The sequence below is a fragment of the Cyprinus carpio genome, chromosome B2 (genome assembly GCF_018340385.1).
Source record: "Cyprinus carpio isolate SPL01 chromosome B2, ASM1834038v1, whole genome shotgun sequence".
In the NCBI taxonomy this organism is placed as follows: domain Eukaryota; kingdom Metazoa; phylum Chordata; class Actinopteri; order Cypriniformes; family Cyprinidae; genus Cyprinus; species Cyprinus carpio.
Window position 1 is genome coordinate 25,695,828 of NC_056598.1, and position 16,148 is coordinate 25,711,975.

Genomic DNA, 16,148 nt, shown 5'->3' on the forward strand with positions numbered 1-16,148 from the left:
CCTGTAGTAAGTCAGTTTTGTAACTACAAATGTACTACAGCCTTTGGAACATGAAAAAACCCTTTTGGTGATTTACAGTAATTGTTTTTTAAGAATAATTATGTATTGTATGTACAGTAAGGGTGATATTGGCAAACTTTCACCTGTAGTAATTCAGTCTGGCCACTAGGAATGTACTACAACCTTTGGAACATATAAAAACCTTTTGGTGAATTACAGTAATTATTTTAAAAGAATAATTATGTACTGCACGTACAGTAAAGGATATATTGGCAATATTTTACCTGTAGTAAGTCAGTCTTGTAACTATAAATGTACTACAACCTTTGTAACATGAAAACAAAAACCCTTTTGGTCAATTACAGTAATTGTTTTCAAAGATTAATTATGTACTGTATATACAGTAATGGTGATATTGGCAAACTTTCACCTGTAGTAAGTCAGTTTTGTAACTACAAACATACTACAACCTTTGGATCATAAAAAATCCCTTGTGGTGAATTACAGCAATTGTTTTCTAAGAATAAATATGTACTGTATATACAGTAAGGGAGATATTAGCAAAATTTCACCTGTAGTAAGTCAGTCTTTTAACTACAAATGTACTACAACCTTTGGAACATTAAAAAAAAAAACCTTTTGGTGAATTATAGTAATGTTTTAAAGAAAATAGTTGTGTACTGTACATACAGTAAGGGAGATATTGTCTGTAGCGACATATTGGTTAAATATTTTCTGTCAGTTTGCCCACAAGGCATTTACTATGGCGTTGTAAATATAATTTGTATTAATTATTGGACGTTTTGTACTGAGAGGTAAATTTGCAGACGGTCCCTAAAGTAGCCTAGGCGAATATGTTGTGTGAATAGTGTTCCTGTATCTCAAGTGGTAGAGCATTGCGTTAACAAGCGCAAGGTTGGGGGTTCGATTCCCCGGGAGCACATGATAGGTAAAAATTGATAGCCTGAATGCACTGTAAGTCGCTTTGGATAAAAGCCTCTGCTAAATGCATAAATTTAATTTTAATTTAATATCCTGCGAATATCAAACCTAAAACTAACTTTACCGCGCTAAATAAGCGTAAGCTGCAATGTACATATATATATATATATATATATATATATATATATTTATATTTTTTATTTTTTATTTTTTTGCCCAGAGGCCCAGTTTGTGGATGACCGCTTCGCTGTGCTTGTTCAGAGGGTTACCTCAGTGATGGCAATAGCAGATGAACTAAAAAATAAGGGCATGATACATAATGAAAAATATTCAGAGATCAGAGCAGAACAAACCAGCCAGGGCAAAATGAGAAAGCTCTTTGAAGCGCTTAATGCTGGAGGAGACAGAGTGAAAAAGGACTTTTATTATGCTCTTAGAAATCATGAACCATACCTCTTCAGAGAACTGGGTAAGAGAATCTACAGTTGGTGTTAGTTTAATAAGTTTATAAACTTGAACCTACCTGTATGGGTAGTCTAATGTAATCTGTTGTGTGGCTGATATCAGGTGGTGTGGCAATGGATTACATCGATGGCAACCAGAACAACCAGCTACAGTTAAACTGAATAGTGAGTGAAACCTGTATTCAACTGCATGTTATGTAGGCTACTGTATTAGAATATCAAACACTGAAATTAAAAAGAAAATGCTGGCAGGCAAAGCAAATTCTCTCTCTGTTTTTTAAAGATTGCTGATATCCTGTCCTTGAGCAAAAATTAGCATTAATACATTGTTCGGTCAAATGTCTATTTTTTTTTTCGATTAAAATTTTAAACATACAGCAATGTTACTAAACATCCTGTAATCTTTCTTTACCAAATGGCCCCCTGCACCCAAGAAACTGAAGACCCCTGCAACCAAGACATGCAAACAGACGTCACTTGGAAAATAAGATGCAGCTGAAGAAGTTCAAATTAAAATTGTCATCAGTGATTCTCCCGAATGTCACTGAAAACCCACCTTTTCCCATAATTTTTCATAATTTTATAACTTTGTGTTCCATATAAATATATATATACTGTAGGTTTCCTTTTGTAGGTGAACATTTTTTTTTTTACTTTTTCATGCAGTTTTTTAATGCTAAAATCACAGTAGTAGTTTATCACAGTAATTTAGCCAAGTCATTACATTTTAAAAGATTTTGAAAAAAATAAGTAAATATTTTATTGCATTGCTTGCAAACATCTTGATAATGTTACACTGTAGTTTTTTTCCAAACACAGGTGTTGAACTTGTGTTATATGTACACCTACTTTTTAAAAAAACTTTTGTACACCCACTTTTTAACACATTTAAGATTAAACTTAAATCAATGAAAATCATCCACTGACTTGCATCAGTGATGTCATAATTCTTGTGAATTGTCATATACTTGCTTTTATGTAATTTAGAGCTGCATTTGTAATGTTGAATGCGTTTATACTGTTCATTTTCTTTCACACCGCATTTAAATAACGGGCTTCTCTTTTCACTGGATTCCCTTCTCATTGATAATTTGATAGCTTTGTGAATTGGTTTACACAGTTTATTTTTAATTTTGTAATTGGCATTAAATCTTTTACCTGGCAAATAATTTAATTTGATTATTCTGGATACTGATATGTCAAAGGATTGCAAGGTGTCTGATGTTACTGTACTTCAGATCTATCCCCAAGGTATGAGCATGAGCTCATGATTTGAAGAAAAAAACACTTCAGAGAGGACTTTTCCATTACTTTGGAACCGCATACTAGCATAGCCTACACTCTAGAATATAAATTTTTTTTACGGCAGGAATGATAAGGGAGGTATTTGTGTGGATTTGAATTCTGCATCTGTCTTTCTTCTCACTTGAATGGATGCAGCTAAGTAGAACTAGCTTCAGCTACTTACAGTATAAGCAAACAGTAGTTCTACTAATTGGTAAGGGGGGTGAACTGGGAGGTTCAACTGAGACATGATAAAACCGTTAGTTATATAGGGGAGACCGGGGCTGGTTGTAACATTTTTGACATTTTTCTGTGTGTATCTTGGAATTCTTTTAAGCCAGTATGTTCAAAATGTGATTCAAACTTGTTACAAGTGTCTGTTATCAAATGACGTAGATGTTAGTCTTCTGAAAACAACCAGCCCAAACTTGCCTGGACAGCATGGACACACCCATTTTGCACAAATTTCTCAAATACGGAACCAGAAAACCATTTCATTTCTTTTTTTGAGATGCAGTCTGATACCATGACTGAAAAAATGTAGTGACCATAGAGTTTATCTAGTGACTTTTTCGTGACTTTTTGCATAGAGTGTCTTGATCTTCAGTTTATTTAGAATAAATTTGTGTTAGCTGGGATGGTTGACTGAATCTGGAGATTTTTAGGGTTTAGTCTGCTGTTGTTCTGCCGTGTGCATGTTTACAGAAAAATGGCTGAAGCCAGTATTTCATGGGCTGAGGATCGGGTCATCTGTCCAATCTGTCTGGATCTACTGAAGGATCCAGTGGTCATTCCCTGTGGACACAGTTACTGTATGAGCTGCATTACAGACTTCTGGGATCAGGATGATCAGAAGGGAGTCTACAGCTGCCCTCGGTGCAAACAGACCTTCAGTCCAAGACCTGTTTTAGGTGGAAACAAGAGGACTGAAAAACCGTCCAAAGCAGTTATGGTTATGCTAATGCTAACACCTAAGCAGGTAGATTGTTGACCTCTCTTAATATTTGATAACTTTCGTCATATTAACACCCTCTTTTAATAAAGTTCTGGGTGCTTCTTGGAAGTAAACCAAGTTAAAATTACTCTGTCTGTCTTCTTACAAATTAAACAGTTTTTTACAGTACTTGCAGTAAATCTACTCTACTGTTACAAAATCTCAAAACAGCTTAAATAATGTTTTGTATGTGCATAAACATCAGACACCAATCAAAAACTAATAGTTTAATTTCATTGACACAGAGTAAAATGCATATATTTCAGACCAGAAACAGGTTCTGTGAAGTCTAATACTACGCAATGTTACAAATTGCTTCCTCCTTTTTGAATCATTGTGCCAAAGATTATTTATCCCTCTTTAACTGTGATTTACCTGCTCCTTACTTTTTATCTTTTACTATGTCATTAACAATTAGTTGTTCATTACAGCCTGTGCATAATATATGGATTTAATGTTAATGTGGTTTTTGTACTCTTTGCACAGAATGGTAAGCAACAATTTAAAGCTACCATGTGTATATTGCCTTTTTGAATTACATTTTTTATTTATTATTTATTTTTCTTAGTGCACCACTTACAACATTGTGCTTTTAAATATTTCCATACAGAAGAAAGGCAGCTGTAAGTAATGGGCTGTCTGATAAAAGGAAGATATGATTGAAAGGATTTATTCTAAAGGTTATTTGATTAATAATTTGAGCCACTGGAAGAATATATTTCAAAAAACTTCATCTGATTTTTTGAACCATTTCAAGCTCTAAGTGTTTTTGATCTCTTAAAAGCTTTTATTTAAAAAATAAAATTGTGCTGAACAGTGTTTGCATTCAGATTTGTATAAGCAGATTGAGGTTAATTAGACTGGCACTTTATCTTTTTCCTTTGTGCTTCCAGTCTTATGATCTGGACTATGGTGAAATTGAAGAGTTGCATAGTTTCAAGTCAGACTTACAACTCAGAGATGTCCTAGAAAGACAGGTGATGAAAATATATGGAACAGGTAATGCTACTTACTGTTACATTCAGAAAGGAGTTTTGAATTATGTAATAGTGTATGAAAACACATGCTAGGGTTGCACATTTCATCATGGCCTATATAAATTTATACTGTGATTAACTAATGTTGAAAGTGTTATCTACAGCATGTCATTAGTTGTACCACTGTTGTGTCAAAGGCTCCCATTTACAAAGTATTTTTGTACCACTTGAGCATTTTGCTTATTTACCTATTTTTTCATATTTTTTTACACATATTTTTCATAATTTTCCCATAGAGCAGGTTCGTTGGAACAAGTCTTCAGTCATTGACAAGTCTAAGTTTGTGGCAGAGTATAATCTTGATGCACTTGTCTATCTGGCTGCCTGTAATCCTGAACCAGTGATCATTCAGAGGAGCAAAGAGCAAACTAAGAAATACTATTGTGAACATGTGAGGTCTGTGGATGCTTTATCTCATCTGTTATCAAATGACAAGAATCGCAGCATCAGAATAGATCAGCTGTTCAGTCCTGACTGTGATGGAAACACACCAAAAACTGTGATTCTCAGTGGAGATTCTGGAAGAGGGAAATCCTTCACGCTACAGAAGATCATGTTGGACTGGGCAACTGGAGAACTTTACTCTGAAAACTTTGATGTAATTTTTCTTCTGAAGTTTGAAGAGCTGAAGTGTATTTCTGAGGAGATTTGCTTGTTTGAGCTCTTGAGTTGGAGTTGCAGCTTAACATCATATCAGATCTTACAGATACTGCAGTTAACAACACCAGAGAAAGTCCTCTTCCTCACTGATGGAATTGATGAGTGTATTTCATCCCCCCAGTCATTTGATGTTAGTACTCACAAATCCTTCCGATAGAGCCCGACCTATGGACATTCTTAGGAGCGTGTTAAAGGGAATCTTGCTGCCTGAGTCATTCATTCTTATCACCACAAGATCTCTAGCTGCTGATGCAGTGATGAATCTCCTCAAGGGTCCTCAGCGTTTCACTGAGATTGTGGGCTTCTCTGAGAGAGGGGTGCAGGAGTACTTCCAGAAGTATTTTCAGGATGAGCAGCTCTTCAGGAAAACATATGAGAGAGTGAAGATAAATGAAAGCCTCCTGACTGCCTGCTCTGTGCCTTTGCTGTGTTGGATGGTCTGTTTTTGTCTGAAGAAACACTTTACAGATGATGATCATGTGATGAGAGAACTAAAGACAACCACCTCCATTTATGTGCACTTTGTGTCCACTCTACTGGAGCATCATGACCAGAGTCAGTCTGTCCTCACCATGCTGAGGAGTCTGGGTCAGCTGGCAGAGGAAGGGGTGAAGAAGCAGCAGGTCTTTTTTGATGAAAAGAGTGTAGCCAAGACTGGCTTAGATCCTGCTACTACTTTGTTCTTGTATAAAGATGATCTTAGAGGAAAAGAAAAACATCAGACAATTTATAAGTTCATCCATTTCAGCTTTCAGGAGTTCTTTGCTGCACTTTATTATGTATTGTCGGATGAAGAAGTGCCCTGGTGGAAATTCAGTGAGCTGTTTAACTTGATGGAATCAGAATCTTTAATTTGCAGGTCATCTCCTATTTTGAGAGGTAAACTATCAAATCCCATCCCTTCAGTCATGATGTTTCTCTGTGGTCTCTTAAATGAGAAGGTGAGCAGCTCAATCTTTCAAAAGATCAGGTGGACTGTTCCTCACACCATGAAACTGAAAAAAAGGGAACTAAAGAAAAAGCTGATGAAAAGGATTCCTGCAATGACACGATACTACGGATTTGAGTTATTTGCTCTCCACTGTCTATATGAGCTCCAGGATGAGAGATTTGTCATGAAAGCTCTTAAAACACAAAACTTCATGGATCTGTCTAACATTTCCCTGAGGAGCACAGACTGTTGGGTGCTGCTGTACTGTCTTCAGTGCTGTCCACACATCAGAGACCTGAACCTCATGTACTGTGATTTAACAGCTGAGAAGCTCAAGATTCTTCAGCCAGCACTCTGTATGTGTGAGATTCTGAGGTAAGTGTTTTTGCATGAAGAGAAATGCTTACTTCTTTTTAACATACAGTTACTGCATATTTTAGTTCAATGTTGAATGAAATTTTTGCGATTGTTTTTTTCTCTGTATTGTTTAATGACTTGATTATTGTAATGACACTTACATTTCTTCATATATTTGTCATCATACTTTGACCCATATATCATGTTTATGTTATGGTCTGCTTTAATAAAACATTTCGTAAGACATTTAACAAGATAAATTATTTTTGTTTTTGGAGATTGTCAGTGGAGCACCTGTCAGAAGTTGGAGATTTGATCCAGATTCTGTGTGAAGCAAAAATCTTGAGAGAACTGAAGCAAGTTTACTTCTATTACAACCACACAGAATATAAAACTAATCATTCGCATTTTTATAATATATTTATTTATATAATGTTATCTGTTCTTCCTACTTGTTAGAGTTCAGGAAGATGAGAACCGTGCTGAGAGTCCCAGATGGTCACTTGACCTGTCAGTCACTCATGGAGATGTTCTGTAAGAAACTATTGTACAAACATTGTAATCCTTCTTATCAAGATCAAGAACACTGCAGAAATCATTAATATTGAGTGTACAATGTTGTTATCAAATGTTTCTGTCTGTTTCAGGCTAACTTTGAGCTCCTCAGAGAAGAATGTGTCATTTCCTGCAGTCTTAAACATCACTCTTAGATGTCCACAATCAGAGATATCCAGCACTGACTGGACACTCTTCTTGCAGAGACTCAGCAAGACAGCAAAATTAGCAGACGAGTTAGTTATTTTTTATGTATTTATTTATTTTTGCTCTATTTATCTCATAAATAGCTGCACTGTTATCCATACATGTAACAATAATTTACATTTTTGCAGTTCTTCAGCTCTTGATGAGCATGTCAGTTTGCTGCTGTCTTCATTTCACTCTGTGGGTTTGAAGATGCTGTATCTTAAGCTGGTCAGTCTGAATGAGAGCTGGGCTTCTGGGATCATTTCCCTTGTCCAGACCTGCACCAGTCTACAGCAGCTCAAGTAAGATGATTTGCATGAGTAAATGATGACTGACAGTCACAACAGATAACTGATTATTCCACATTATAGATTTTTTCATCATAAATTATACTTAAACTCACTCATATTAAACTCACACTCTGCTGCAAGCTAATTGAAATGTAACTATCTAAATGATAAAGTGCATTGTATGTATTTTAAAAGTTAAAAAATTTGCTCATTACTGTTTGTGTAACTTCAATATTGTAGTGTGAGTGTCACTGGATTACTTTTGGAGGAGGTACTCGTGTTACTGAAGACATCACTGAATGATCCACACTGTACTGTCATCATTAAAGGGTTTGTGTGCTTTATAGCTGTGCATTTGACTTAATCCAATAATAAATAGTTTAAGGAAGCTCATTTTATTTTAATCAAAAGTTTAATTGCTCATATGAATAGATATACTTATACTAATACTAATACTACTACTACTACTACTACTACTACTAATAATAATAATAATGATAGGTGAAATATGAAGTTTAAAATCTACAAGACTTCCATTACTGAAAATCTTACAAAAACCTCCAAAATGATCCTACAAAAGCATATTGCTGATGTAATTTGCATCTTTTTATTTCTTCCATGTTTATCCAGGAGGAAGTGCAGTAAATCCACTGACCAGTGCAAAGAACAGGACTGGAGTCACAGCTGTAATGAGAAAGTGGAGATTCACTTCAAACCAAAGGTTTTGGAAAAGCTGAGAGAGTGAGAATTTTTAATTTTTTTTTAAATAAGTTTATTATGTGTTTGTCATTCTCACTGTTTATTATGTGTTTGTCTTTCATCTAATTCATTATTATGATCTCTGTTCTCTAGACTGAACATCTCTGACTCTGAACCGTCTGGACTGAATCTTCAGCCGCTCCCAGTGTGTCAGTCTTGTGTTCACATTGTTGACTCTGATCAGTGGGTTCAGGTGGAGCCGTCAGTCTGTACAGATGGAGGATCAGAGTTCAGGATCAGCACTCCGGCGGGTCGATTCGAGTGCAGCAGGACCAGAATGCGATGGGTCTGTGCTGGTGATGTCACTCTCCAGTACCGTGCAGTGGATGGAGGTTTCCTCAGTGAAGAGCTGGAGAGGCTTCAGTGTGAGCGAATTGGTCCTGTGATTGATGTGACAGTGATCTCAGGGAAACTGGAGGAGGCCCATCTGCCTCATTACGCCTGTTTAGTAGAGTCAGACCCCTCTCTCAGAGATACTGTGAAGCTCCTCACCAAAAGAGATGAAGGAATATCTTTACAATCTGTAGAGTTGACCTGTTATATACAGATCTTCTCGCATAGTGAGAGCAGCTGAGAAGATCATTGGTGTCTCTCTCCCCTCCCTCCAGGACATTTATGGAACCCGTCTCACTCGAAAAGCCCTCTGCATTGCAGGTGATCCCACTCACCCGTCACACAGCTTCTTCAGTCTGCTGCCATCAGGGAGGAGACTGCGGAGTCTCCAGGCCAGGACCAGCAGACTGAAGGACAGCTTCATCCATCAGGCTGTCAGGAAGCTGAACTCGCTCCCGAACTTACCCCCCCGTCCCTCTTCTGCCTCAGGCACCACTGAACTATGAACCCCCCCCCCCCAGGTCCCACATCCCCAGGTCCTTCCACCCCCCCTCCCTCTAACATACGAATGTCATGCACCAGTCACTTTGTGCAGCAGTGGTCTGCTCACTACCTCATTCACCATGGATCTGACATCATTCTACCTCCTCATCAGTCAGTTTAATAAAATAACTGCTCTGAGCCCTTTGTCACTTTGTCACTTTTAATCAGACTGAATAAGCTATTTTTTTTTTATGCACTAAAAATCTTTTTATCTGCACTGTTTGTTCACTGGTTTGCACTCTATCTGCCATGTGCCTTGCGCTGCTTTTATTTAACCTTATTTTTATTTTATTTTTTCTATTATGTCTTTTTTTACATTCCCTTATTGTATAGTTTTATCTTATATTTTATACTTGATCTAGATTTTTAGGCTCTACTGTTAGTGTTATCTGTATGCACCGGGGGGTCTGAGAGTAACGCAATTTCGATTCTCTGTATGTATGTACTGTACATGTGGAAGAATTGACAATAAGGCAGACTTGACTTGACTTGACTTATCATGCCAAAATAGTCCAACCATCCTTCTCTCTTACAACTCTAATTATAAGCTGGTTCATAAAGTGGGAAGAGCACTGTAATCTTCTTCTGTACATGCGGTGTAAAGATCCTCTCATTCTTCACATCTACTTTTTTTCCAGTGAATGACACTTGTTCAAAAGAAAAAGTTGAGCAGAATGAAAAATCAAGTCTTTTGATCAGTCATCCCAGACCTAACAGACCATTTCGGTTGAAAACACCTCACCTTCTTGAGGTTCCTGGTGCTTCTGTCCATCCCATAGAAGGGATTTCATTTAGAACAGACATTGACCCAAACTTCTTCAAGGTCAAGCAACATCAGCATGATGATGTAAAAATGAATCTTATCAGAGAGGAGGACAGGAAGTCTGTGTGGAAGGCTACAATATGGAAAGAAGAATTTGACCCAGTAAATCCAAGGCAAATCCAAAAAGTTCTGCATCTGTGTTCTGAGTTTGGTAAAGGTCAGTTCTTTGAGAAACACAGATCAACTCTCATTAAAAGAGTTAAAAATGTGAAGAGCATTGCAGATAAACTGCGTGAGCAGAGAATAATTCATGAGGAACTATATTCTGAAATCACATATACTAATTTGACCTGTCAGGATAGCATGAGAAAGATCTGCTCCACAGTGCATTCAAATGGTGTGATTGCAAAAGGTAAATTCATTGTAATTCTTCAGGAAGAAGAGCCCCATCTCTTTGAAGAACTTGTGCATTCAGATTCTTAAAGATCTCTTAGTGAAAATATTGCTTTAGATGGGCAACTGTAGATATGGTCAGCCAAAATATGCTGAATGATTAAATGTTACTGTTTAATTTTAGAATGTAAGATAAATTGATTTCTGAACAGAACTCAAATATTAATTGAAAATTAAATTATAATAATAATTAAAAAATAACTGGAGATTTCTCAGGAGGTACTAATATTTTTACTAACTAAATTAAAGACAACACAAATGTTCAGCTTAACTGTACATAAACTCATAAAACTTCAAGACTGCTGAAGTATATTTTGTCTAATAAGATTGTTGAAAAAGGTGAATGTAATTTTTTTTTAATGTACATTTTTTTTCTGTTCAGTTGTGTCGTATTTGACATGGTTTAGGTACATTAACTGCTTCTTTGGTAAACTGAATTTTGACATTACAAATAATAAAAAGTTCCAATTGTGATATGAGCATACGGACTGCAGTAGCCTACTTTCACAATGAAATCTTTTGTTGTTTCCTAAAAGCCTATTGTTTCTTAAAGCCTTTATGTTTTCATTTTAATTATAAGTGGTTAAATAGGTCATATCGTTTTGGCAAAGTTATCAAAGGACACGGATTTAAAGGCTCATGGTAAAACAGAAGGATATAACAAGGATATAAGGATATAATAGTTTTCATTGCTGTTGGCTCCTTGAAACGCGTCAACGATAGTTGTAGCAAATCAGTGTGCACAATCTGCACACAACCAACCCATGTTACTTACATAGAAAACGGCTTTCGTTTTCGAGTGAGGAAATCCTGCAATTCCTTCCTTACGTGTAACTGATTCTGTTAAACACTTGTGTAGTAGACACGTTAGATTTAAGAGTTACAAGTAGTACTGGCTCGTCGGCGTATCATTTTAATTCAGAGATCAAGCTCTGACATTCAACACCATGAGCAACTCTGGTAACAGAAATGGCACGATCTAAATATTTGCCCGACTTGCCCGACTTTTCAGTTTGAAACTGAAATCTAAATTTCTATTTTGTACACTTAAAAAATTAACCAGTCTGTTTATTTTTATAATGATGAGTTAAAAAAAGAAATATACATTGTTTCGATGTATACAAATCAACTACAATGTATTATAATGCATTATTTTTTATGCTCGGAGGCCCAGTTTGTGGATAAGAAATTCCACAGCGCTTATTCAGAGGGTTTTCGCTGTGATAGCAGTTGCAGATGAACTAAAAAAATAAGGATGTGATACTTGATGAAAAAATATTCAGTTCATAACAGAACAAACCAACTAGGTCGGGCAAACTGAGTAAGCTCTACATTCTGGAGAGGAAAAAATACATTTTATTATGCTCGATCCTACGAGCATGGGTAGTCTAATGTGACCTGTCCTGTGGTTCCTGTGACAGGTGATTACATCTGGAAACACAATTAAGCCTCCTGATCCTGATTCCAAAGTAGCAACCATGCATAAAAGTGAGTTTATACTGTCATTATCAATATAAGTCATATACTGGGGCTTGGAGATCTCTGCAATGATGGGAATGAGGCAGAGCAATCTCGATTAATGAGCAGAGACTTTTATTTATGGGATTGAGTCTGTGAAATATGGTTTGATGATTATAGGCTTTTATTTTGTTGTAATATATTTAGAATGTGTAGGGTTGATCTGTTATAATGGGAAAATACTCCAACCATCCTTCTCTCTTACAACTCTAATAATAAGCTGGTTCATAAAGTGGGAAGAGCACTGTAATCTTCTTCTGTACATGCGGTGTAAAGATCCTCTCATTCTTCACATCTACTTTTTTCCAGTGAATGACACTTGTTCAAAAGAAAAAGTTGAGCAAAATGAAAAATCCAGTCTTTTGATCAGTCATCCCAGACCTAACAGACCATTTTGGTTGAAAACACCTCACCTCTTGAGGTTCCTGGTGCTTCTGTCCATCCCATAGAGGGGATTTCAATTAGAACAGACATTGACCCAAACTTCTTCAAGGTCAAGCAACATCAGCATGATGATGTAAAAATGAATCTTATCAGAGAGGAGGACAGGAAGTCTGTGTGAAAGGCTACAATATGGAAAGAAGAATTTGACCCAGTAAATCCAAGGCAAATCCAAAAAGTGCAGCATCTGCGTTCTGAGTTTGGTAAAGGTCAGTTCTTTGAGAAACACAGATCAACTCTCATTCAAAGAGTTAAAAATGTGAAGAGCATTGCAGATAAACTGTATGATCAGAGAATAATTCATGAGGAACTATATTCTGAAATCACATATACTAATTTGACCTGTCAGGATAGCATGAGAAAGATCTGCTCCACAGTGCATTCAAGTGGTGTGATTGCAAAAGGTAAATTCATTGTAATTCTTCAGGAAGAAGAGCTCTTTGAAGAACTGGTGTGTTCAGATTCTTAAAGATCTCTTAGTGAATATATTGCTTTAGATGGGCAACTGCCAGATTATGTTAAATTATTAAATATAAGTGTTTAATGCTAGAATGTAAGATACATTTATTTCTGACAAAGAACTGAAATATTAATTGAAAAATACACAGCCAGATTAACTGGCGACTGATTACTCATTAGGTACTGATATTTTTGCAAACTTAATTATTCAAGTTACAGACAACACACAAATGATCAGTATAACTATACATGAACTCAAAGACATCTAGACTACTTAAGTATATTTTGTTGTCTAATAAGATTGTTGAATAAGGTGAATGCAATTTTTTTGTACAACTGTGTCTGTCCAGTTTCACATGGCTTAGGTACATTTACTGTATAGTTTAATCACTTCTTTTGTAAACTGATTTGTGACACTACAGATAAATAATAATAATCATACAGTGTTTGTTTGTTTGTTTGGGGGGGTGGGGGTGGGGGGATGGGTATTAACACATGCCCCAGATTGTGGTAACACTATCAAGGCAGCAACATAGAAAACTAGCCGACAGCAGAACAGCACAGGCTATTTAGCTGAAAGTCCTGAGGCATAAGTATTTAGGGAAAAAAATCTGTCAAATAAGATATATTAAAATGAGTGTCAAGATGTTTCAAATAAGTGAAATAAATGGAAGTCAGCGGTAACCAAAAACTGTTACTTTGTTTATTCAAAATGTGTTTATTTATTATGCAGAATGCATGTTTTCACAAGCATTCGGGAGCTTCTGGCCCCAACGAAAAAAAAAAAAACATCCTTAAGCATTTAGTATTTAGTGACACAATACAGTCAGAGACAGACAACCCCTGTCAAACTTCGGCAACTGCTTTCGTTTTCAAAGGCGGAAATCCTGCTGCTCTTTGTGTATCTAATTCCGTTACACAGAGTGAATTTTGCGCTTGTGTGTTAGACACGTTAGATTTGAGTCAAAAGTACCTGGTACCTGATTGCCATATAATTTTTGTTCACGGATCAAGGTCTGTTACCCAACACGATGAGCAGATTTGGTAAGTGAGAGAAACGGCGCGATTTAAATAATTGCCAAACTCCAGTAGTTTGAAAATCTACATTTAATTTTTTTTTTTTTTTACAATTAAACAACTATCCAATTTATATTTATAATGAGGGTTTTTTTTTTTTTTTTTTTTTTTTTTTTTTTTTTTAATATAGCCTACACTGTTTCTATGTATAGCCTAAATATCATTGTAAGCTATTGGGATATATGTTTGTGGATAAGATGTTTGTGGATGAGAACTGTGCAGCGCTTCTTCAGAGGGTTACCTCAGTGATGGCAATAAAGGTCAGAGCAGAACAAACCATCCAGTGCAAAATGAGTACTATCTGGAGAGTGAAAAAATGACTTTTTTTATGTTTGAACCTACCAATATAGGTAGTCTAATGTGACCTATATCCTGTGGTTCTTGATAAACAGGTGGTTACAGATGGAAGCACAAACCTCCCGATTCTGATTCCAAAGTAGCAACCGGACATAAAAGTGAGTAAAAACTTTCCTTGTTATTATCAATATGTCACTTTATAGATTTACAGTTCAAGAGATCATTATTTACTATGTGTTGTCTGGTTTGAGTATTACCAGAGCTTTTATTTTAAAACTTGCCAGATAATCTTCTAAACAACACCCTACATTACATTTTGTTATCAAATTAATCTCAGGTTTAGCTTTTTGTAATATGTGTAATGGGTGACATAGTAGACTACTTTCTTGTCTTCATATTTTTTGAAGCATTGGTGGGGGATTGGTCACTCTGGGGCTAGTAGATCTCTGCAATGATGGGAATGAGGCAGAGCGATCTCAATTCATGAGCAGAGACTTTTATTGGGGTTTAACCAAGCAAAAGAGTAAACTGGTCGAACAGGCAGCAGAAAAAAGCAAAAGTATCAATGGGACCATGTATCAGTGGACCAATCAGGTAGCAGCGAGAGGGGTAATAATCTGGCAGGGGGCTGGAATTGGGCACATCAATGGAAAGCCAATCAATAAGTAACAACTCTCAGAATTGTCCTCCAGAAAATAATAAGACTTCAAAAAGAGCTCTGAGCCTTCACTGTCTATGTAAATATACACATGACATGAACACCCTAATACACAACAGGAGAAGGGAATCAGAGTCAATGACACTCATCTGTTGGTGAACTGCTCTCACATTTTCACAATGCCAGAGTTCTCTTTTCTCCAAAGCAGGAAAAAAAATAGAGAGAGAGTAATTACGGCAGTCAGAAAAGAGAAAGATGTCACTCCCTGAACATCCTGTTACTAGATTTTTCACAAAGTATAGTGATATAAATGTACACTCAATAATAAAAAAAAGAAAATAAAAGAATACTGTGGAAACACATCATTACAGTTTGTAAAAAGGGTCTATATCTTTACCTCTGCTAAAAGACTAGACTATTTTTTTTTAAAGCTGCATAGAGACAGAGTGACACACGTCATAATTTGAAAACCACGCCCAGAGTGACACATTTTGTAATTTTGTAAAGTAAACAAGCTAAAAAAAACACAGAACTACCTTTTTAGAAGCTGTTGACCCCCCAAAAATGAGCATTTAAGGACACAAAAGTAGAGCACAATGTGTCATATTACTCTGAGAACTACACCCACTGGAGGGAAACGTGATCGGCGACAGGAAACATTCATAATTTTTAAGTCAAAGGATTATTTCACCACCCTATGTGAACCTGAGAGGAGGAGATATATTGAAAAACTAAATTTTATTGGTCTTTGTCAGTGCCCCTTTTCCTTACCTTTCTTTTGTTGGAGAAATGATTCAACTGAATTGCCCAATGTTAAATACCCTGACATCTACAACTATTTTTGTCCTTAAATGCTGACATCTACAATTGTTTTTGTTTTTTTTTTTTTTTTTTTTTTTAGGTATAGTGCTTATATAAAACATAGTTCTGTTTTTTTTTTTTTTTTTTTAGATTGTTTACTGTACACCTTGTCACACAGCAGCTTTTAGGCATTGTTCTGTGTGTTTTTTTGTTTGTTTTTTATAAGTTAGAAATAACAAGGAAGCAGCTTCCCGCAATACAAAGTCAATGGAGAGCGTTGGATTGTTTCCCACCGTCCCGGTGCTGGCGTGGCCTAAATGCGCTCTGTCTCTATGATATCAAT

General features: G+C 36.2%; 1 protein-coding gene across 1 annotated transcript; it reads left to right on the forward strand.

Moving 5' to 3' along the window:
* The first annotated feature begins 1,831 nt into the window (after positions 1–1,831).
* On the forward strand, positions 1,832–11,034 carry LOC109108719 (NACHT, LRR and PYD domains-containing protein 1 homolog). The gene is given in 13 exon segments (XM_042718901.1): positions 1,832–3,669; positions 4,578–4,683; positions 4,958–5,510; positions 5,512–6,687; positions 6,948–7,025; positions 7,129–7,203; positions 7,317–7,460; positions 7,560–7,715; positions 7,944–8,033; positions 8,334–8,444; positions 8,556–9,003; positions 9,837–9,977; positions 9,979–11,034. Coding segments are annotated over 13 exon segments (3,954 nt in total). The 5' UTR covers positions 1,832–3,399; the 3' UTR covers positions 10,585–11,034.
* Positions 11,035–16,148: the final 5,114 nt, after the last annotated feature.